This window comes from Castor canadensis, chromosome 18, assembly GCF_047511655.1.
Source record: "Castor canadensis chromosome 18, mCasCan1.hap1v2, whole genome shotgun sequence".
Classification (NCBI taxonomy): Eukaryota; Metazoa; Chordata; class Mammalia; order Rodentia; family Castoridae; genus Castor; species Castor canadensis.
The window spans coordinates 41,707,773-41,731,726 of NC_133403.1; the positions used below are offsets into that span (position 1 = coordinate 41,707,773).

At 49.6% G+C, this 23,954-nt stretch overlaps 1 protein-coding gene across 1 annotated transcript in view; it reads left to right on the forward strand.

Moving 5' to 3' along the window:
* Dnah10 (dynein axonemal heavy chain 10) overlaps positions 1 to 23,954 on the forward strand; it is a 130,037-nt gene that overhangs the window by 86,471 nt on the left and 19,612 nt on the right. The window contains exons 47-59 of the mRNA XM_020161470.2: positions 3,804 to 4,064; positions 5,367 to 5,539; positions 6,812 to 6,905; positions 7,227 to 7,394; positions 7,934 to 8,122; positions 10,031 to 10,202; positions 10,985 to 11,188; positions 12,385 to 12,465; positions 14,731 to 14,928; positions 15,574 to 15,735; positions 16,926 to 17,100; positions 21,747 to 21,928; positions 22,560 to 22,696. Of these exons, the coding sequence (XP_020017059.2) occupies positions 3,804 to 4,064; positions 5,367 to 5,539; positions 6,812 to 6,905; positions 7,227 to 7,394; positions 7,934 to 8,122; positions 10,031 to 10,202; positions 10,985 to 11,188; positions 12,385 to 12,465; positions 14,731 to 14,928; positions 15,574 to 15,735; positions 16,926 to 17,100; positions 21,747 to 21,928; positions 22,560 to 22,696 (2,196 nt within the window). The remainder of the gene's footprint in view (positions 1 to 3,803; positions 4,065 to 5,366; positions 5,540 to 6,811; positions 6,906 to 7,226; positions 7,395 to 7,933; positions 8,123 to 10,030; positions 10,203 to 10,984; positions 11,189 to 12,384; positions 12,466 to 14,730; positions 14,929 to 15,573; positions 15,736 to 16,925; positions 17,101 to 21,746; positions 21,929 to 22,559; positions 22,697 to 23,954) is intronic.

Below are 23,954 nucleotides of genomic sequence, written 5' to 3' on the forward strand. Positions count from 1 at the left end.
ATATCAGGCCGAAAGGCATCCACTTGACGGGTGGTCGGTCGACTAGCTCAATTAGTTCTTCACCTGGCGCCAGGGTTCCTAAAATGCTCGAGCCCAAATGAGAGGAAAGCCTCTCCCAATAGGACCCTGTGGTCCTCCTTGCGAGATTCCCAGAATGAATCTCCTGGGGATTGGCCGAATCCCCGCCGCGGCCCAAATGGAACACTCAAGTTCCTCCAAATGAGGGTCTGGGATCCCCTCCCAACGCCTAGGACTTGGGATCGCCCCTGCTTTCTCGCAGGCAGGTTCTGTCTCTCGAGAAAATGAAATCTCGGTGGGACCTCCAAATGTTAGGACCCGGAATCCTATTCCCCCGAGAGACAGAGAGCCAGGCGTGAATGCAATCAACAAAGCAGAGTTTATTGGGCTGGCTAGCCAGGGTCGAGCTCCCACACGGACACGCAGGACCGGTTAGGAAAACACGACCCTGAGCCTCTTTAGGGGAAATCTTATATAGACTGCGGTGGCGTGCATATTTTCGTTATCAACATTGGGCAAGCAGGCAGAGCACATCTTGCGCGTACCTCACATCTTGCACGTACCTCCTGCTGACATTCCTCACATTCTATATGCCCTAACCGCGCCCTGCCGCATTGCTTATCTTATCTACACGGGGTGTTTGGTACTGGTTTCTCCAACAAGGGGGTTGGGGCCCGCTGAGACCTCCTATTCCTTTCACGTGAAAAGCAGAGGCAGACACTTTCCGGGAACTCCTCGGGGTTCACCCAGGACCAGGAGCTTCAGCTGCACCATGAGTGTTTCTGGGTCGGAGTCTGAGAGGTGATGTTTTCTTAGCACACTGGAATTTACATTGATATCATTTTACAGAGCCATTTTTCCAAAAATCTTTCTTCTAGAAGGACTGTGTGCAAAGCCAGTATCTGTTCATGCATCCACTCATCCATCCATCCATCCATCCACCCACCCATCCACCATCCATCAACCCGTTCATCCACCCACCCACCCACCCATCCACCCATCACCAACTAACCACCTACCTATCCATCCATCCATCCATCCATCCATCCATCCATCCATATGTTTAGTCATCTGTTTTGGAGGGGGCGCTGTTTTCTCACTCCCTCCCTTGTTAGAGCAAGCTTTTTCTCTCGCTCCTGGTTATTACTGAACCTAACTGGGCTTAACTGGGGGTGACTAGAGATCAGAAAAGACAGGATAGATAGACAGACAGAAAGTGGATTCAGGTGTTTTGGGTGCTCGGGTGGAGACGCCCAACCCTCATTGCTTCTTTTCTCTTTATTCTTTAAGGCGTTAGTCCTTGCAGCGCTTTAGAACCTTGCTTCTAAAACCTTCTTTAAAACCTTCCTTAAAATCTCTTTCCTGAGACTGGCACTGTCCCATGTTTGCTCTCAGCTTATCTTTAGCCTAATTGCTCTTAAAGTTTTTTGCCCCTAGGCTTGCAGCTTTTCTTTAGCATTCTCTCTTTAGCTTTCTTTTTTTTTTTTTTTTCATTTTTCTTTTATTATTCATATGTGCATACAAGGATTGGTTCATTTCTCCCCACTGCCCCCACCCCCTCCCTTACCACCCACTCCGTCCCCTCCCTCTCCCCCCCCTCAATACCCAGCAGAAACTATTTTGCCCTTATTTCTAATTTTGTTGTAGAGAGAGTATAAGCAATAATAGGAAGGAACAAGGGTTTTTGCTGGTTGAGATAAGGATAGCTATACAGGGCATTGACTCACATTGATTTCCTGTGCGTGGGTGTTACCTTCTAGGTTAATTCTTTTTGATCTAACCTTTTCTCTAGTACCTGTTCCCCTTTTCCTATTGGCCTCAGTTGCTTTAAGGTATCTGCTTTAGTTTCTCTGTGTTAAGGGCAACAAATGCTAGCTAGTTTTTTAGGTGTCTTACCTATCCTCATCCCTCCCTTGTGTGCTCTCGCTTTTATCATGTGCTCATAGTCCAATCCCCTTGTTGTGTTTGCCCTTGATCTAATGTCCACATATGAGGGAGAACATACGATTTTTGGTCTTTTGGGCCAGGCTAACCTCACTCAGAATGATGTTCTCCAATTCCATCCATTTACCAGCGAATGATAACATTTCATTCTTCTTCATGGCTGCATAAAATTCCATTGTGTATAGATACCACATTTTCTTAATCCATTCGTCAGTGGTGGGGCATCTTGGCTGTTTCCATAACTTGGCTATTGTGAATAGTGCCGCAATAAACATGGATGTGCAGGTGCCTCTGGAGTAACAGTCTTTTGGGTATATCCCCAAGAGTGGTATTGCTGGATCAAATGGTAGATCGATGTCCAGCTTTTTTAGTAGCCTCCAATTTTTTTTCCAGAGTGGTTGTACTAGTCTACATTCCCACCAACAGTGTAAGAGGGTTCCTTTTTCCCCGCATCCTCGCCAACACCTGTTGTTGGTGGTGTTGCTGATGATGGCTATTCTAACAGGGGTGAGGTGGAATCTTAGAGTGGTTTTAATTTGCATTTCCTTTATTGCTAGAGATGGTGAGCATTTTTTCATGTGTTTTCTGGCCATTTGAATTTCTTCTTTTGAGAAAGTTCTGTTTAGTTCACATGCCCATTTCTTTATTGATTCATTAGTTTTGGGAGAATTTAGTTTTTTAAGTTCCCTGTATATTCTGGTTATCAGTCCTTTGTCTGATGTATAGTTGGCAAATATTTTCTCCCACTCTGTGGGTGTTCTCTTCAGTTTAGAGACCATTTCTTTTGATGAACAGAAGCTTTTTAGTTTTATGAGGTCCCATTTATCTATGCTATCTCTTAGTTGCTGTGCTGCTGGGGTTTCATTGAGAAAGTTCTTACCTATACCTACTAACTCCAGAGTATTTCCTACTCTTTCTTGTATCAACTTATCTCTTTAGCTTTCTTAAAGCCTTGGTGCTCAGACTTGCAAAGTCTCTGTCCTCTATCTTGCACTGTCCCATGTTCTCTTCGGCCTTTCTTTAGCTTCTAAAGCCTATGTTAAAGTTCTTTCTTTCGCTTTTTTTTTTCTAAAGCCTATGTTAAAGTTCTCTTAGCCATTCTTTTCCCTTTAGCAATTTCCTTTTAGCAATTCTTTTCCCTTCCAAAAGCTTCCCACTCCAAAAAGCCCAAGGCAAAAAGCAAAAGCATCCACCCCAAACCCCACCCTCCTTCAGGGCCTTTAATAAACAGCAGCAAACAGGGTGGAGCAGAGGCTCTGGGGGGAGGGTGTGACATTGTCACAGGAGAAACCTGCCTTCCTGCTTCTCAGAATACAAGCTTAGGAGATGCAGCTGTTCTGCTTTTTTTCTGTTTTGTGGCCAGGGTTGTGCCTATCTTGGCCTACAGGTAAGGGAGGCTGCACCTCACCTTGCTTATGTCCAGTTCTCATAGGCTTTTCATAATCCGCTCTCCAAATCTATTCATCTCTTTTTCTCCTTATTCATCTTCTGACCCATCCACTCACCCATAACTGTTTATCCATTTACTTATCCACCCACCCATCCTCTATCTATCCTGTTAACTCTCTTTACTGAGCCCTTCCTGTGGGCCTGGTGCTGTGGCATGTGTAAAACTGCAGCCCCTGTTTTCATGGAGCTCCCAGTCTAGGGAGGGAGACGGACTGAAAAAGACCACAAGTTCATCTATCATCACAAACTCTGAGAAGCCTGTGCAATGGAAACAGGTGGCTCTGAGAGAGTGCCAGGCTGGAGATCCGAGCTGTAGATGGCCAGCGTGGGCCCCTCTGAGTCCTGCTTTTTGTAGCCTCCACTCTTTCCTCTAACACCACCAATTCCTCCAGGTGGACGAATATGGCACACAGCAGCCTATTGCTCTGCTGAAGCTGCTCCTGGAGAAGGGCTTCTTGTACGACCGCGGGAAGGAGCTGAACTGCAAGAGCATCCGAGACCTGAGCTTCATTGCCGCCATGGGCAAGGCCGGGGGAGGCCGCAATGAGGTGGACCCCAGGTTCATCTCCCTCTTCAACGTCTTCAACGTGCCATTTCCTTCCGAGGAGTCGCTGCACTTGATCTATTCCTCCATCCTGAAAGGCCACACCTCGGTAACTTAGTGTTAACCAGAAGCTAAACTTGGGGACATGGTATCGGGTAGGGATACATGCTTGCACATCAGGCCTGGTGGGGCCAAGGCCAGGCCCATGAGAATGATTTCATTTCTTTCAGAATCAGAAGGGAAAAAATTATACCAATGCAGTCATAAAATGTAATTTTATTATATTTTCATTTTTTCTTTTTTGCTGGTACTGGGGTTTGAACTTGCTGGGCAGGCACTCTACCACTTGAGCCTCTCCACTTCATCAGCCCTAGTTTTATTATATTATAATATATTATATTTTCATAGAGGAAGGGGTCAGAAAGGAAGAGGGCACGGGCTTACGGAAGCCATGATGTGACCCTGAGTCACAGGTGCCACATTGGGTTCCAGGAGCGAGGCCACCATGGGACTGGGGCTTTCCACTCAGTCCCTAGCCTGCACTTGGGCATGTCCCTCAACCTCTCCTGCCCTGTTCTCCCTGCAACAGGGAGGTGACGACAGTGCATGCTTCACTTGGTTTGGGGAGAATTAAACCAGGGAGACGCCCGTGAAGTGTGGGGCACACTGCCTGGCATGTGGCAGACACTCGGTAGCCACAGTCAGTGCTGTCACCACTGATTCACTTGTCTCCTCATTTGGAGCCCATTTATTTCAATTATGTCCTATGGCACTGGGGTGCTCTACCCCTTGAGCAATTCTGCCAGCCCTTTGTGCTTTAGGTTATTTTTTAGATAGGGTCTGGGGCCAGCCTAGTTTACTATCCTCCTACCTCCACCACCAGCCCTAGCTTATTGATTGAGATGGACTTTAACTACCTTTTTGCCTTGAGGTGGCTTTGAACTGAGATCCTCCCCACCTCCACCTCCCAAGTAGCTGGGATTACAGGTGTGTACCCCTGAGCTCAGCCTCACTCTTACCATTTTCAAGCATAGAATTTAGAGGTACTTTCATTCATGTCATGCAGCCATCCCCACTACCTAATGACAGAACATTTTCTCTGCTCCCCAAAAGAAAGCAGTACCCATGAGCAGCTGCTCCCACCTGATCCATCATCCCCTGGAAAACCATGAATCTACCTTTCCTTTCTACACACTTGCCTATCAGTGGAGTTTATATGGGCTCCTATGATAAGTGACCTCTGCATGGCTCTTTTCACCCAGCGCCATGTGTCCTGGGTTCATCTATGTTGTTGCCCATGGCGGTTTCCCTCCTCTCTGTAGCTGAGTGTCCCATCCTGTGAGCACGCTGTGTCTTGTGTATCCACCTGTGCACCCACTGATGGACACTGGGGCTCTTTTCATGTTTTTAGAACTTTCATGAGAGCATCATGGCCATGAGCACCACGCTGACCTCTTGCACGTTGGTACTTTACAAAAACATTGTTCAGGACCTGCTGCCCACCCCTTCCAAGTTCCATTACATCTTCAACCTTCGAGATCTCTCCCGGGTGTTTAATGGTCTTGTCCTCACTAACCCGGAGCGGTGAGTTTGTCTGTCTCACTAAAATATGCCTTTATCTATTCATTCATTCAGGTGGCTTGAACTCAGGGCCTTGTGCTTGCTAGGCAGGTGCTCTACCACTTGAACCACACCCTTTTGGCTTCAGTTATTTTTTGACGAGGGTCTTGCATTTATGCCTGGGTTGGCCTGGACTGAGACCCTCCTACTTCTGCCTCCCATGTAGCTGGAATGACAGGCGTGTGCCACCATGCACACGTTTTTTGTTGAGATGGGGGCCTTACTAGCTTTTTGCCCAAGCTGGCCTGAAACCATGATCCTCCTAATCTCCACCTCGCAAGTGGCTGGGATTACAGACTGGTCCTCTTTTGTTCTTTTAAGACAGAGGGTTTATCAATGGACTTGATGAATCAGTATATTGATCAGTTACCCAAAGTTTCTGCTTATATTAAGTGAAGAAAAGAGAGAAACATTGGCTTCACTCTTGATGCTTTGTGAGCTCCTGGGCTGAAGACAGGTGGAGCCAAGGGAAGCAGAAGTCGGAGGCCTGGGCGGGGGCGGGGTTTGCAGGCCTCACTCACCTTCCTTCTCAGGCCTGGAGGTGGACTCTGTCAGCGTGAAACCTTCCCCTCGTGCAGCCATGAGTGGCCAGTGGGTCTTTAGGAGAAGTAAGTGCAGAAAACAGGAAGGAGTTAAGTCTAGTATAAATTTTTAAACGTTACATCTAGACTTCTGTCTGCGTGAATGTCGATTTGCAAGCACAGTTAAACTAGAGGTTCATATCAGTCACTAGGAAGTGAGCTGAGGACTTGCCATGGGCCACACTTAACCTTGATGGGGTCAGAACAGCAGCTGGGAGAGGGCATGCCAGGTGTTTTGGTGTGTGTGTTCGAAACACTTTGCCAGGAAAAAACTGCAGAGAAAGTTCTGGAACTGGAGACAGATGACACTGGTTCTTACAAAAGGGACTGTGAGTGGCCCCAGTGCTGTTTTGAGTTCCTGTACTCCAGCAAGCGCGTGCAGCAGCTCACTTTGTACTATTTATTCTGTTTAAAGAGAATGTTCTTCTTCCCGGCAGTAGGATAGGAGGGGATGATGACTTTTTTTGCATTTAATTTCTTGGCTTTGGAGGAACTTCAGATCAGATTTCATTAACATAAAGAGTAGAGGAAGGGAAGAACAATAGACAGTGGTCCCCATGCTGCCCCCATCCCCAGCACCCATCTGAGAAACGGTAGCACTGGCCCCAGTCCTCTCCAGAGGACCTGGTGGCTGAATCTGCCCTCTGTCCTGTAGGTTCCAGACGGTGACCCAGATGGTGAGGGTCTGGAGGAATGAGTGTCTGAGGGTCTTCCATGATCGACTGATCAACGAAACAGATAAGCAACTGGTGAGTACACGCAAACATAGCAGCAGGTGCGAAATGCTAGCCACGAAATTCTTCTCCGAGTAAAACAAGTGTAAAAAAAAAAACCCCAAACCAAGTAACAACAACAAACCCCAATATTTTACAAGTGACATTAAATTACTTAAAAATAGACACTAACAATAAAAGTCAACAGGTAACTAGGGTGGGTTATCAAGTACCTTGTAGCCACTGGGGGAAAATCACGGGAAATTATTCAGCTGATCATGGCGTGTGTTCTTTCCCCGACAGGTGGCTCATGTACTGCTGTTGGGTTTGGGTCCTAAAATGGTCTTTTATTTTCAGGTGCAAGATCACATAAAAAACTTGGTTGAAGAGCATTTCAACAGTGACTTGGAGGTGGTAATGAGGGACCCTATTCTGTTTGGGGACTTCCGCATGGCTCTGCACGAAGAGGAGACGCGGGTGTATGAAGACATCCAGGACTACGAGGCGGCCAAGGCTCTATTCCAGGTGTGGCCAGGCCCCACTGTCCCCATCTTAGGGTTCGGAGTGTGGACTTGTGTCTGGTCCAGCGGTTCCCACACCTGTAATCTGTTTTGGCTCATGGCTGGCCAGGCAGAGGCCACCCAGCTGAAACTTGATTATAGACACTAGATTTCACCCCAGAAGCCCAGATGCTTTAATTAGTTCAACAAACATAGATGTTCAGAAAAAAAAATTCTTCTCTCTTCTCCATCTCTCTTGAACAAAAAAAGAAAGACTGACTCTTGAAATTGATAGATGCTGGTTTATTTTACTTTTATCTTATTTTTTTGGCAGCTCTGGGGCTTGAACTCAGGCCTCACACTTGCTAGGCTGGCAGTCTAGCACTTGAGCCACTCCACCAGCACTTTTTTTTGTGTGTGTGATGGGTTTTTTAAGATAGAGTCTCGTGAACTATTTGCCTGGGGCTGGCTTCAAACCTCGATCCTCCTGATCTCTGCCTCCTGAGTAGCTGGGGTTACAGGTGTGAGCCACTGGTGCCTGGCTGATTTATTTTTTTAATTCAGGAAATCCTTGAGGAGTATAATGAAACCAACACCAAGATGAACTTGGTGCTCTTTGACGATGCCCTGGAGCACCTGATCCATGTCCACCGCACCATCCGCATGGATAGAGGCCATGCGCTGCTGGTGGGTGTTGGGGGCTCGGGGAAGCAGTCCCTTGCCAGGCTGGCCGCCTTCACAGCCGGCTATGAGGTGAGTTGTGTCCCCTCACTCTCCCCAACCACTGCTGGCAATCAGCAGGTCACGCGACCATTAGGAAAAAAAGATAGCAGATTGTCGCACCATGTTTTCATGGCACATGCTGCTGGTTTGCTTATTTTTGTTTCTTTTGGGCTTGTGTCTAATTCTTGCAGTGTTTTTTGGAACGCAGACGACATCAAATCAAGTCCAAAAGTCAAATACAGAGCAACTCATGTGAATTGTGGCGGGCGTGGCCCAAACGGAAAGCCACAGTTTGGCTGTGTGCTCGTGGTCACATTGGCATGGCCAGCACACACGGTTGGGGTCACCCTTGGGATCTCTCTCTCCTTCTCTTCTTAAATGAGATGTTATTCAAGACTGTACAGTTCACCCCTTGAAAATCTATTCAGAAATGTGTGACCATCTCCACGCCTCCCTTAGGACATTTCTGATCCTTCCCAGAGAAACCCAGTGCCCTTTAGCAGCCATCACCCCACTTCCCCCAGCCCTCAGCACCTCGAGTCTCCTTCCTGTTTCTGTGGATGGCCCTGTGCAAGACCTTCACGAGCACAGAGTAAAGCAGTCTGTGGCATTCCTCTCAGCTCCATGGTTTCATGGTCCATCCTGGGTGTGTCCTGTGTCTGTACTTCATTCCTTTTTTTGGGCCAAATAATAGTCCATTGTGTGACTGCCATGTTTTGTTTATCTATTCCCCCTTGGATGGCCTTCAGGTTGTTTCCATCTTTGGGTGATTATGGACAGGCTGTGCTGAGCATTCATGTGCAGTTCTCCTGTGGATGTGTTTCTGGAAGTCTTGGAGCTACTCCCAGGAGTGTGGTTTCTGGGTCCTGGGGCCACTCTGTGGTTCATTGTTCAAGGAGCCACCAAAGTGCTGTCCACAGCGGCTGCACCGTTTTCTATTCCCAGCAGTGTGTCCATTCTTAGAATCTTACAGACCCCACAGGTTATCTGAGGTGGCATGAGAGGACAGCCAGGAGGAGGGTGAGGGCATGCTGGGCTAAGAGCAGCTTAGACAGCAGGTGTTCACACCAGAGGTCCCAGGAGCCGATGAGGGGTGGGGAGAGGGCTTCACTCAGGGGACCCAGGGCATCTGCGTGGGACAGGACAGGAGACCAAATTCCCTGTGGGTGGAAGGCGTCCTTGTTGCCTCAAGTTTAGGTACATGATTTTGTGTCAGTGTGCAAGTCTGAGTGAGAGTGAAAGCAGTGTGGATGTGACCACGTGTCTGGGTGACTGGGTGTAGGTGTGATAGTGTATGTGTGTGTGAGAGGTGTGTGTGGTGTCTGAGCGAGTGTGACTGCAAGTAACAGGTCTTGGAATGACTGAGTGAGTATAACAGCAACTGAGTGTCTGCATGACTGGCCAAGTATGAGAGTGGCGGTGGTGTGTGTGACCTGGTGTGGATGAGTGGGGTGGAGGGGAGGTGACAGCAGTTGTCTCAGCCACTATAAATGTCACATTTCCAAAGTTGTGGCTGTTGTCACCATGGAAGTCCTCACTTCTGCCTCTGAGCCAGAACAAATGCCTGCCTGTGCCTTGCACACCCTCCCCGTGTGACTCTGAGGTCCTCCTTCCCATGCCGGTGTCCCTTCCTGGTTCCCACCTGACATGCTTTCTGCACACTCATGCCCTGCCACACATGTGTGCACATACAGAATGCAGGTCATGCAGTGACAAAACCAGGCCACTCTGTCTTCTGCCTCTAAGCTCCTCACTCAGCATTTTGTGAGGCTGGCTGAATCACCTGGCCTCGCCACCCTGCGTCCCTCTGCCCCATGGGGTCATGTCTCTAGAGGCACAAAGTCACAGGCTCTCTGGTATCCTGGCAGCTCCCCCACTGTGCAGCAGGCCGGGGAAGGAGGCAGATGGCCTTGGTGACTTTGTGTCCTGTGTCCCCAGGTGTTTGAGATCATGCTGAGCCGAGGCTACTCGGAGAACTCTTTCCGGGAAGACCTGAAGAACCTTTACCTGAAGCTCGGAATTGAGAACAAGACCATGATCTTTCTGTTCACGGATGCACAGGTGGCCGAGGAGGGCTTCCTGGAGCTTATTAACAACATGCTGACGTCAGGTACCGGGGCTGGCAGGGGTATGGTGAGCTGGTGGCAGGATATGGGACAACTGGAGGGGCTGCATGATGCGGGGTCTCAGGGGTCATTTATTATTATTATTATTATTATTATTTTTTTTTTGGTGGTACTGGGGTTTGAACTCAGGGCCTTGTGCTTGCTAGGCAGGTGCTCTACCACTCAAGCCACTCCACCAGCCCTTTTTTCAGACAGGGTCTTGTGAATGTGCCTGGGGGGCTGCCCTCTGACCTCCATCCTCCTACCTGTGCTTCCCTCATAGCTGGGATCATAGGTGCATACCACCATGCTTGCATTGTTGTTTGAGATGGGGTCTTGCTAACTTTTTGCTAGGGCTGGTCTTGAACTGTGATCCTCCTGATCTCTGCCTCCTGAGTAGCTAAGATTACAGACGTGAGCCACCTCTCCCGGCCTCCTTGTGGGTCATTTAAAGTAGCTGAGACTATGTTCTTGGTGCAGTGGTGATTTCTAGCTTTGTGTTGTACGTGGTCCCTCTGGAGTCCATGGGGATAGTGGGGAAGAGAGAGGAAGGGGCTCTGAGAAGGCGAGCAGCTCAGCCTGCTGTGTTGATCTTCCACACAGGAAAGCATCAGATACTGGGCAGGACAGGGCTTTGCACACAGGGAGTGAGCCACTGTTCTCCACCTGCTCCTCCACTGGGCATGCACTGTCCTTCTCATGATGTCACACTTCTGTCCTTTCACTCAGCGCCCAGGGAGGGAACAGCCTGTGCCCTCCAAGCCATCTCCCTGTGCCTGTTTCCTAGGGATCGTCCCTGCGCTGTTCCCGGAGGAGGAGAAGGACACGGTCCTCAGCCAGCTGGGACAGGAGGCGCTGAAACACGGCCTGGGGCCGGCCAAGGAGTCCGTGTGGCAGTACTTTGTGAACAAGAGCGCCAACAACCTGCACATTGTCCTCGGCATGTCACCCGTGGGGGAGACCCTGCGGACCTGGTGCAGGAACTTCCCAGGTACCCCGAGCGGAGCCATGCCTCCTTTGTCCCCAGAGCGGCAGGGTGGCTACATTGGGGACTTTGGCCTCTTTAGCTTCCCCTGCCAGAGTCAAGCAGGACATGGCATTAGGTTGAAATGTGGGCCGTGCTTTGTGGGGTGCCCCCTCGTTGGTCCCTCACAGTTACCCACAGGCGTGGATGACATCCTCTTGGCACGGGGACTTGCCCATTCTCCCAGGCATTGTTCGTGGAGGGTGGCTCTCTGTTCTCACCCATTTGGGAAAAATCTGCCAGCCTCATAAAAAGTGCAGAATCTGCCTTGAGAACAGAGATGACTAATGGGAGAGTGGCCCCCAGGGGACAACTGATCATATCTGAAGACATTTTCTGTTGTCACAACTTGACAGGGGAGGGACAGTGCACAGTGGGTCAAAACCAGAGATGCACTAAACATCTCATAGTGCAAATTTAGACCTTAAAAACCCCTAAAATGAATGATACGAGTGTAAATCAGGAAAATCATTTGGGAGTTGGAACCAGTGACATGGGAGGGCAAAAGAGACCCTCTGTTGAATATGGCCAAAGTACTTCCCATGTATCTTTGCCTTCTTTCTTTCTTTTTGGCAGCACTGGGATTTGAACTCGGGGCCTCACTCTTGCTAATAAGCAGGAGCTCTACCACTCGAGCCACTCCACCAGCCCTTTTTTTGTGTTGGGTTTTTTCAATATAGGGTCTTGAGAACTGTTTGCCCAGGCTGGCTTCGAACCGTGATCCTCCTGATCTCTGCCTCCTGAGTAGCTAGGATTTCAGGCGTGAGCCACCAGCACTGGGTTCCTACATACACATGAAAGTAGAATAATGAAACCCATTAAAATTGTTTGTAAAGAAGGGGCAAGAAGATAAGAATTTGACCATGTATGGAAAGATCACAATGAAATCCCATCATACACTTAATATATGCTAATAAAAAAGAGAGAGAAACAAAACCAAAACCAAGAAAAAGAAAATCCCACAAAACCTTGCCAGCCCCTGCATCAAAGGGTTGTGTGACCCCATGTCAGTAGTGCCCGATGTCAGAGAGAGAAATTGCTTTCGAGAATCACACCCAGGCATGGGTGGCCATTTCCATTTGGTGGGCCCTGAAGCAGTATGGGTGTCCTTAAGTCTCTTGGGGTGGCAGAGCTATCGTCTCTTTCCTCTCTCTCTTTTCAAGGTCTGGTGAATAACACTGGCATTGATTGGTTCATGCCCTGGCCTCCCCAGGCCCTGCATGCTGTTGCTAAGTCATTCTTGGGTAAGTCACAGCTGTCAGGGGTCTATACGGTTGGTCTGAGAAAGAAGTTTGCTTTGACTTTTCTGACGTTGACGTTAGTCCCGTAAAAATCCATCACTGTCACCCCTATGATAACGAGTGACTTTTTAACATAAGGGTGATTTTTTTGTTTTCTGTTGTGGCTCAGCCCAAAGAGATTTCAGGAAACTTATAAGGACAGCTTAGGATAACACTGATTGGACAATATCTGAATTGGGGGTTAGAAAAGCCACGACCTGCTGCCAGACGTGGCCCACTGCTTGTTTTGGTAAATAAAGTTTTATTGGAACACAGACCCATTAATTAACATTACGACTGCTTTTAGTCCACAGCTGCACAGTAACAGAGACCATGCTATTACTGACAGAAGGCCTACAATCCTAGCATTTGAGAGGCAGAGGCAGGAGGATCATGAGTTTGAGGCCAGCCCAGGCTACACAGTGAGTTCAAGGCCAGTCTAGTATACACAATGAGACTCTATCTCAAAAAAGAAAAAGCAACAGGAAAAGTGTGCTGATCCCTGACCAGGGGATCCCAGGGACCGTTAGGTAAACAGACTCATTCCATACTGAACCTCTCTCTAAAGTCTCAAACACAGGAGGCCTTAGGTTTTAATTTCAATCTTTGAATGAGAAAACAAGTCAATTTATCTTCAGGGGAAAATCTTCCTATGGTTCTAACTGGATCAGATTTATGACAAATGCCATGTAAATTCTTTAACCTTATAAATATGTATCCAATAAATAAATAAATAAATAGCCCTTCTGTGCTGAACTTTAAGCACAGCTTCCTTTTCCTGGGAAGGAGGCCAAGAGAATGCTTGTTCTGCTGACGTAACTCAAGAGCTGGCGAGCTTTTTCTGGAAAGGTCCAGACGGAACTCTGCTGAAGTTCCTGAATTCTGTCCTTGTATGGTGAAAGCCTGCATATTTACATACGTAGGCAGTATGTAATTGAGCAGCCGTGGCTGTGTTCCAATAAAACTTTATTTATAAAAGCAAGCAGGGGGCCACATTTGTTCCTGTTGTAGCGCCCTCCTAGTTTTCATGGGCGTGTTAATTATTTCCATGAGCTAGCACCTGGATTTGGCTTTTGTTATTCAATGTTGCAGTGCTGTTCATGAGGTCACTCAAAATTTACTTGGAATTTTTCCCCTTGGAAGATATTTCCTGGAGTTGAGGTGACTATGCCCCAAAAGGGTGGCTTTCTGTGAGGCAGTTTTTCCTGTACCTGTACGCTGTAGCATCTCAGCCTGTCAGATGATCTGAGCCATGTGATCTTGACACTGGAAGTATCATGAATTCCTCTGGCTGGTTTGCAGGAAGGCTGGCCTTTGCCCCATATGTGCTGGAGACAGGTATCTGCGGGGAAATGGCTGGGTGAGGGCTTCCAGATCCCGGGGAAGTTTGCTCTGCTGGGATCAGCTGTGGTGTCTTCCCCTGAAGTCCCAGCCCCCCTCCACATGGTGTCTGAGCCCTTCGGGAAAACAGCTTCCTAACAGTAGGGAAAAAGTGACTTCTGTATTAAAGAAATTGCCACAGTGTGCCTCCAAAATCCAGAAAAGCCACCTACAAGTACAAGACCGATCCTTCCTTCCTTCCTTCCTTCCTTCCTTCCTTCCTTCCTTCCTTCCTTCCTCCCTCCCTCCCTCCCCCCCCCTCCCTCCCTTCTCCTCCTTTTTCTTCTTCTTACTTGAGACAGAGTCTCTACAGTTCACGCTGGCCTGGAACTCACTATGCAGCCCAGACTGGACTCACCATCATTCTGCCTCAACCTCCTGAGTACTGGGATTACAGGTGTGATCCACCACACCAGCTTCTTTTTTTTTATTATTAAATAAAAAAGTCTTTCTTATTTAGATAAAATATATGCAACAATCTTTTCCATCTCATCCATTTTTTAAGTGTACTTGTGGCACAAATTGTGTTCATAACCTTGTGCCACCATCATCATTACCTATTTCCAACATGTTTTGTCCCCTGGTCACCTCTCATCTCTTCGGACTCAGGGCCTGGAGTTGGCTAGGTGAGCACTCTGCCACTTGAGCCACACCCAGCCATTACTTTTAGTTTGTTTTTCAGATAGGGTCTTGCACTAACTTTGCCCAGGCTGGCCTTGGATGGAGGTCCTCCTACCGCTGCCTCCCAAGTAGCTGGGGCCACCATACCTGGTTCCTGATCTGTCACTTTTTTGAGAACTGCTCTTCGTCCTTCTTTAAGAGGGGTCTTTTTCATTCCTTCTTCTCCAGGTGATAATCCTCTGATCCCAGGAGAAAATATAGACGACCTGGTGGAGCACGTGGTTTTGGTCCACCAGTCCGTGGGTGAATTTAGCAAACAATTTCTCCAGAAGTTGAGACGTAGCAACTATGTAACTCCTAAGAATTATCTGGATTTTATTAACACATATTCAAAATTGCTGGATGAAAAAACTCAGTATAATATAGGTAAGACTTGAGGGCAGAACGGTGTGTCATTTCCTCAGGAATGAGGATTTCAGTGTTTGCTTGCTTTGAAGCAGGGTTTTTTTCCTTCCCTCCCTCCCTCCCTCCCTCCCTCCTTCCTTCCTTCCTTCCTTCCATTTTTCCATTATTTTATGGTGCTGGGGATGGACCCCAGAACTTCAGTGTGCTAGGTAGACGCCCTGCCGTTGAGCTACACCCGCAGCCCAGCAGGTGTTTCATGAGGCAAAGGACAGTTTGTATGGATTTTGCCTTTTGGGGTAATTCTTCTCTGTGGCTAGGATGCTGGCCTGCTCTTATATTTATTTTCAGTGCTGGGCTGTGTACTCGGTGGCTTTTAATTTTCACTGTGTTGGAGATATCCTTGCATCAGCAAAGTGCTCTGTTGGAAAGGACTTTTTCGAAGGGCACTGGTGATCGGTCAAGTGGGGCACAGTTTTCAGAAATCTGTTGCCTTTAGCTGATACCACACTGATGGGAGAGGCACTACAAGATGCACGATGTCTTCTAAAAAAATGATTTTCCTCCCCGGAGAGCCCAAGTTGGCACAATCTCAGGGAGGCTGGTAGAATGCTTCTCCTGGGGGGCATTTGGAGCATCTGGATGTGACCAGATGCTGTCTGTCCCCAGCCCAGTGCAAGCGCCTGGAGGGCGGGCTGGACAAGTTGAAGGAGGCCTCTATCCAGCTGGATGAGCTGAACAAAAAGCTGGCTGAGCAGAAGATTGTGCTGGCTGAGAAGTCCGCTGCCTGCGAGGCCTTGCTGGAGGAGATCGCCACCAACACAGCCATAGGCGAGTGTGGGGCCGGTGCTGGTGATAGGCCTGTCCCTGCAGGACAGGCTGCCTAGGGACACCCAAGAGAAGGGCTGGAGACACTCCTCAGCTTACACATGTGTCCTTCCACTCCACCTCCACACAAACCTCCTCCCTGTAATCCTGTCATCCCAGCTAGTCAGGAAGTAGAGATTAGGAGGATCATAGTTCAAGGCCAGCCCAGGCAAAAAGTTAGTGAGACCCCAACCAATAATCCAGTCTTGGTGGCGTGCACCTGTCATCCTAGCTACTTGGGAGGCATAGGTAGGAGGATCAAAGTCTGAGGTTGGCCTTGGCAAAAACACAAGACCCTACCTGAAAAATAACTAAAGTAAAAAGGACTGGCAGTGTGGCTCAGGTGGTAGAGCACCTGCCTAGCAAGGGTGAAGCCCTGAGTTCAAACCTCAGTGCCATCAAAAAAGCTTTTGTGACAGAGTAGTCGTACATATTTGTGGGCTTGCTGATCACTTGATCTGCATACATGGTGTGAAGCCTGGCCTTCTTACAAGGACGCCCGCCCTGACCGGTGTGACCTCATCTTAACTAATCACACCATCTCCAGAGAAGAGTGCCTTGCAAGGCTTTAGTGGGTATAAATTTGGGGGGTGTTATTCACCCTTGTGTCTCTCCTGTGAGCTAAGCCCTGCTTAGGCTTTGGAACTGTGCCCCTGGGGAATTGCTCAGGGCCTAGAGGCAGCCAGACAGTGCTCATGCCAAAGACTGAAGGAAACGTCAGTGTCCAGAAGCTGACAGACAGTGGTGATGGTACACATGCAGGGTGACAAAGTGGTCCTCCCTAGAGGGGCCGGCTCTTGGGCTGGGCCTGAATGAACATAAGAAAAGGAAGAGAGAGAGAGAGGTGGGGGGGGGCAGAGATGTCGGTGAACCAGAAAACAAGACAGATAGGCATGGGGTCCCAGGCCAACCCTGGTCAGGCAAGAATGGGGCTGTCACCTGCCATGGGATAGAGTGGAAGGCACACAGGTGGGCCAGTAGAGGAAGGCCAGAGCCAGGCAGCCACCACTGCTGGAGACCCCACTCCCACCCTGCCCCTGCACAGTCCCAGCTGGAATGCCAGAGGCCACCACATTGCCCCAGAATCCTTGAAACCTGCTGCTTCAGTAGAGGAGCTGCCTGAGGCTCACCTGCTCCCTCTCCCACCCCCGCAGCGGAGGAGAAGAAGAAGCTGTCAGAGGAGAAGGCCATGGAGATAGAGGAGCAGAACAAGATCATTGCAGTGGAGAAGGCTGAGGCTGAGGCTGCTCTGGCTGAAGTCATGCCCATCCTGGAGGCCGCCAAGCTGGAGCTGCAGAAACTGGACAAGTCAGACGTGACAGAGATCAGGTAACAAGAGCATCTCTACATGCACCCCAGGGGTACCTGTGCCCCGACGTGTACCATGGAACTCACATCAGAGGTCAGCCATGTGCCCAGCCCTCTGCAGTGGGGACTGTCCCTGCCCTCACTCCCAGAAAGGAGAGTGAACCCTGGGGAGACAAAGTGTCTTGCCTTGTGCCCCCAGCTCTCGGGAACAGGGCTGCTGACCTTGAACCCAGGCTAGCACACCCAGGGAGGGCAGGCTCCAGATTGGCAGTACCAATCTGTCCTCAATAGGACACATAATTCAAGAGTCCACACTCTGCAGGGCGTCCCCACGGGGCCAGTGCCCTGTTGAAAATGGCAGGACAAAGATGCACCTCAAGCCAAGGCCGGTGGTCCAGACCCGTCCACTTCTAGTCACATGGGCTTCCCAGGCATGGGCACTATGGGTCACTATTGGGGTCCCCAGATGTTTTGCAGATTATCTGCTGTTAGACAAGGGGCTTGGGTGGAGTAGGCAGGAGAGCTTTCTCCCTGTGTGGCCTGGTCTCCCCAGGACACCAGGAATGGGTTTTGTGGGTAAGTTGAGCAGCACAAGAAGGAACAGCATCCTGACTGTCACCTTCACCCACCCAGCCCTCCCCACGCCACCTGGCCCGCACGGGAAGGGATTCCCCTGGGTCAGGAGCACATCTTCTGCTTCCTCCCTTCACCATCACGTGCTGAAGGGGCTGGGTGCTCCTGGTCCTGCACCACATAGATCCTATAGTTCAGAAAGCCCCCTGCTCAAGTCAGGAATCAGCCTTCCACTGGGCAGATGCTGGCCCCTTGTGTGATTTTGTTTTGTTTTTTTGAGACAGGGTCTCACCGTTTAGCCCAGTCTGGTCTGGAACTGGCCATCCTTCCACCTCAGCCTCCCAAGTGCTGGGATCACAGGCGTGTGTCATCATGCCTGGTTCCTGTGTTCTTGTTAGTGGAACATGCATGACTTTGAACACAAGAGTTTGGTCCTTCTGGGGAGGGGAAACTGAGTTTTTCCTGAAGGTCACTGCAGACACTGCTCTAGTTACTAAGGAGTTTTGCATTTTGCGAGGACATAGGATAAATGTTATAAAATGTCAACAGGCACCTGCAGGGCACAGTGGGGAGGACTGAGCTGCGTGAGGATTGATGTACTTGGCGTGGGGTGCAAGTCCCTACATGGCACACGTGGTTCATGACAGCAGAGTGCCAGGAGGACTTTTGAAAGAGTCTTGTCTGCTAGAAGGGACTGTGAGTCCCCACCAGCCTATGGTATCTTCTGGATCACATAAGCATTGAACTTGTCCCTAGTATGAGACAGACAGGCAGCATGAATGGCTGCCTGCCTGAGAAAGTTAAAAGTGGCCCATGTCTTTATTGGAACAGGAAGTACATCCATTGGTAAGTCAGCTAACCTCTCTGTACCTCATCCTCTGTGATGAGGATGGTGACAGTCCCCTCCATGCCAGGGACATGGCTGCGAAGAGCTAATGAAGCAGTGCAGGGGCTCTCTCAGCACTGGGCCGGGCACTGGCCAGGCTTCTTGACTGTCCAGCCCTGGAGGCAGCCAGGTGCACCAGGTCCCTGCAGTTCCTGACTTGGGGATTCTTTTTCTTTCATTTTCGCTACAAATGGCAACACACTATATTTTTCCAGTTTCTCTGCTCAGTGGCACTTGGCTCAGCTCTTTTGCATGTTGGTAGGTGGCCAATGTCTCTGACATTTTGTAGCAGCTGCATCACTTTCTGTTGTGTGGGTCATTTTTCCAGCCAGCCCCTGCCACCCTGCCTTGCTTTTATGAGCATCGAGGCAAAGCATGTCCCTGACCATGTTTCACCGTGCAGCGGGCAAGTCCACCTGCAGGATATATTTCCTGGGTCCAAGGATGTGGGCATTTGTAATGTCTCTAGTCGGTGCAAATCCAGGTGGGGGGTGGAACCAATTTACATCTTCGTGGGCACTCTCTAAGAATACCTGCTTTTTCATAGCCTCACCCACAGAGGGCGGCATCACTGGGCTGGAGTTTTGCTTCTTTTGCAGCCGCAGAGTGTTATTTGTTTGGTTTTAATTGGCAATTATTTTATTATGAGTGAAGTGGCTTATTGTCATGGGTGAAAAATGTGTGTAAGAGCCATACAGCTGCCTTTTCTTTGCTCTGTTGTTATTTTTGCTTTTGTTTTTTCTCAACCATTTCTCAGTTTTCTGTGTGTGTGTGTGTCTGTGTATGTGAGATTGAACCCCAGGGCCTCCAGCAAGCATGCTACACCTTCAGCCCTCCAGGGACTTTTAATATAATAGGGAGATTAGCTTTTTATTTGTAAAGCAAGCTGCAGACTTTTTTCCAGTCCATTTTGTCCCTGGCCATTTGACTTTGTTAATGATGTTTGCGTGTGTGTTTGGTTTTGCTATGTATGTTTTTTTTTATGTGGTGGGTTGTAGCCGCATTTTATATTGTGGCTTTTAGATATTGTGTCATAGTTAAAATGGCTTGCCATTGTGAGACTGTAGAACAATGTACTTGTATGGTTTCACTTTTTTAATTTAAATCTTTTATTGGTTTGGGATTTTGTGTGTGTGTATATGGGGGGGGGGCTCTGTGTAAGTTTTGATACAGTTTTGTGATTTTGGACTACAGTCTGGCTCTCTTTAGGCCATTTGGATGTTAAGTGTGACGGGCAAATTTTGTGACTCTTTAATTCCTTAAAATACACTTCCTGTCTATAATGCCAGTCCCCTTTGTAGAAATCACTAATGTTTGGCCAGGAAGGTGAGGAGGAGGGGCAATTAGAAGTGGCTGCTCTCTGATGTGAAAGTAGAAAAGGCTCCCTGGACTGGGGGGGGTGCTTTTCCTTCTGCCCTTCATTCCATAGCCCGTGGGGTCTGACCCCTGCTGCCCTGAGCTGGCTCTGGGGCTGGCAGTGCAGTCTGCTTCTTCCTGGAAGCCCATGTGTGCCAGCAGATGGGGAGATTGTGTGGGGAAGGCTAGGAGGGACAGCCCCCGTCCCGCTGCTCTGGCTGTGTGCAGTGGGGCCTGACCTAGCCAGGTGATGGAGGTTTAGGGGCACCGTCTCGAGGCTGGCAGGAGCGTGGGAAAAGTGGAGACAGCCTGCATCTGGGGCGGGGTCCCCGAGGCCAGGAGTGGGGTTAGGGTGATTATTTTCTGTCAGGGAAGGCAGCAATATTCATATCTCCTGCTCCAGCTTGAGGGAAGAAAGGGACCAGGAAATAGTGACATCTCCAGTTCTCTGATGTGCTAGCTCCGTGTCTCACATGCCCCTGTCATCTGGAATTCTGAAAGGAAGGGTTCTGGATAAGTGAGGTCCCAGCAACTGTGTCGGCGGGGGTGGGGTGGGGGGGAGTTCTGGATAAATGAGGTCCCAGACAAGTTCGTTTTCATAGACACAAGGGATTAGGACCTAGAAGTCCCTACCTCCACATCCCCACTTTACAAACTGGGAAACTGAGACTTCCAGCTGGTCCCTAACTTGCCCAAGGGCTCAGGACCCAGCACCTGGGCCAGTGCCCCTCTGTGTCATGTCTGGAAACCTCAAACCTCTCTTGGACTCTCCGTGATTGTGCAGAGTCCTGAAGGAAACTTTTCAAAGACATTGACAGCACCCTGCTTCACGAACACCTGCAAAACTGAGCCTTCCCTGGGAGACTCAGGACCATGACTTTAATATCTGGGCTGTGTGCAGGACTTGTGTTGTCTTCTGTCCTGGCCATTGGCCTGGCTTGTCCTTGCACTGTGTCCCTGCCTCTCTTCCTGTCTGCAGGGGCCCAGGGCTCTGGAGTTTGAGAGGGGGGCCACAGGCTGGGCCAGTACAGAAGTCTCTCTCTTTCTGTCCTTTCCCTCTGTCCTTCTGTCCTCTTCCTTCTTGCCTCTCCAGCCTACTGCTTCCAGGCCCACCTGAAGCCTCTGTCACCTTCTGGTCTTCTCTCTTCCTTTCCTTCATTTTCTCTGTCTCTCCTGTGTCCTTTGTCCCCTGCTCCTCTCTCTCAGCATGTCTACAGGCTGCCTGGCATGTGTGGGCACAGTCCTGGTGTGCACCAGTGTGTCATTCTATCTGCCGTTCCTTTTGGAGTCCTGGTTCTCAGAAAGCTAAGGGCACTGAACACCTAGTGTTGGAGAACCAGAGAGACAACCTTGTCTTATTTGAACCAAAGAAAACTATTAAGGGTCGGCTGCCTGGAAGGAGACCAGAGTACAGGGACCCTAGAGCCCCCAGGCTGTGGGTCATCCAGTGCTCTGACCTGTTTCTTCATCTGGTAAACAGGGAAAATGATGATGGTGATGACAATAATGACAGTAATGACGGCAGCCACCATTCAGAGTCTGAGGAATCACCCAGGGTGTAATTAAAAGGCAGGTTCTCAGGCCCCACCTTGACCTGGGATTCAGATGCCCGGAGCAGCCTGGGTTGGTGTTTTAATGACCCCTTCCCTCAGATTCTGACGCCCAGCTGGTTCGGTTCTGGGAGCCTGGTCTGGACCCCAGCTCCAGGGAGCGTCCACCCAGGAGCCATGTTTGTGTCAGACTCAGTGTCCTCTGTTTGCTTCCTGTTGCCCTGCCTTTTCTGGGGTCAGCGCTGGGCTAGCTCCTGGCTCTGGTTGGGGTCTGAGCCACGTGGGTTCTTGTTTCTCGCCAGGTCGTTCGCGAAGCCCCCGAAGCAGGTGCAGACGGTCTGCGAGTGCATCCTCATCATGAAGGGTTACAAAGAGATCAACTGGAAGACGGCCAAGGGCATGATGTCTGACCCAAACTTCCTGCGGTCTCTGATGGAGATCGACTTTGACTCCATCTCCCAGAGCCAAGTGAAGAACATCAAAGGTGAGTGGATGGAGCTGGGGACCACAGCTGAACCTCAGCCTGTGAGCCAGAGATGGGGCTAGGTGGGGCTTGTCCAAGGTGGGGACAGTGGCAGCTGATGCCAGGTGAGACAGGTCCAGCAGTAGCTCTAGTTCTCTTAGTCGGGAAGCAGGATCTTAGCGGGGCTCAGCTCGGCCTTGTTCTCTGCATCTCACCACTGTCACTGTGACATCAAGCATCCGTCTGACCTGACTTCTTCCCTTGTACCCCTTACCAGTAAAGGGCCTCCATAGGCCCCTGCAGTACAGATGGGGAGGATGGCATCGCCCACACACAGCTAAGCATCTTTGGGTGTAGAGCGCCCCATTCCCTTTGAGCAGACTTGGGCAGACTCAGCAGAGCTGAGATTGAACTCAGGATCTCACGCTTGCTAGGCAGTCGCTGACTTCCTCACACACATCTTCAAATCCACATCCACAAAACCCATTGCTGTTTGTCCCACACTGCCATCCTTTGGGCAGTGTCTGGATTCTGCTCCAGGGTCACCGAGGAATAAGGAACTGGCCATATTTCCTTTGTGCTTAGGCGATTGACCTCCAGTTTTATTTTTCCCGAGATGAGGCGTGCTCATCATGGTGCCTTTGACCTCCAGGCCTCCTGAGGACTCTCAATACCACCATTGAGGAGATGGAGGCCGTGAGCAAGGCAGGCCTGGGGATGCTGAAGTTCGTGGAGGCTGTCATGGGCTACTGCGACGTCTTCAGAGAGATCAAGCCCAAAAGAGACAAGGTGTGCCCTCTGAGAGGCTGACACCCCTGTCCACAGCCCTCTCTGCAGTCACATTCAGCATGGCCACAGCTGTGCTGGATATCCCCAGGCAGATTCTGACTTGAACTCGTATAAGCATGTCTCCCCACTAAAAGTAACCCCAAGATACATAGCCTCACTTAGAGGCTATGTGGAGCGACAGAGCCAAGGTCTAAAAGCTCCAAATTTTGTGGGAGAAGTATAGGATGGAAGGCGTTCTAAATTGTTCCCTAGGACTAATGCAAGGCTCTCAGCGTCGGTCCTGTTATGTTTAGGGCTGGGTCATTCCTCCTTGTGAGGGGCAGTGCTGTGCACTGTAGGGTTTGTCTCAACATCTCTGATCTCTGCTCCCACACCGTGACATCCAGAAATGTCTTGCCATTGCTAACTGTCCCCTGTGGGGCAAGGACAGCCTCAGTTGAGAACAACTGGATTCATGTAAAACTTGTAAGTTTGATATAATAGGATTTTGAGTCCTATTTGGATTCTGCTTTCTTTTTTTTTTTTTTTCTTGGTGGCACTTGGGTTTGAACTCAGGGCCTCACACTTGGTAGGCAGCTGCTCTACCACTTGAACCACTCACCAGCCCCTGGATTCTGCTTTCTAAGTCAGAGTTTTATTACCACCAGGGACACTAGCATTACCCTTGTGTTCTTCTGAGTTTTTGACTTGGAAGCCCTGTGCTGACTTAGTGACCTTGGTACACATAAAAAGTAAGTGCGCTGCTCGCTTGGTGCCGGGAATCATTAATGGTGTGCCTGGCTTTTTCTTTATTTGTGGTACTGGGCAAACAATCCACTGGAGCCGTGCCCCGCCCCCCCCCTTTTAGATTGTGTCTCAAATAGGTTCTCGTGCTTTTGCCCAGGCTGGCCTGAGACTGTGCTCCTTCTACCTCCACCTCCCACGTAGCTGAGATCGTAAGCACTCATCACCACACCCAACTTATTGATTGAGATGGGGCATCACTAACTTTTCTCCTGGCTGGCCTTGAACTTTGATCCTCCCATCTCTGCCTCCCAAGTAGCTGGGATTACAGGTGTGCACTACCGTGACTGGCCCTGGGATGTAGGGCTTTTACAATCAACAGTCTAAGAGAGAATTCTAAAAAAAATCCAACTGCCTCAGCAGAGTATATGGTGGCCCCAGAGAACAGCAACACCACTGGGAAATGCAGTGTGGACACGAGCCCAGGCCATTTAATCTCCGCCCACTGTGGTCCCTTTGCCATTGTCCTGAAACT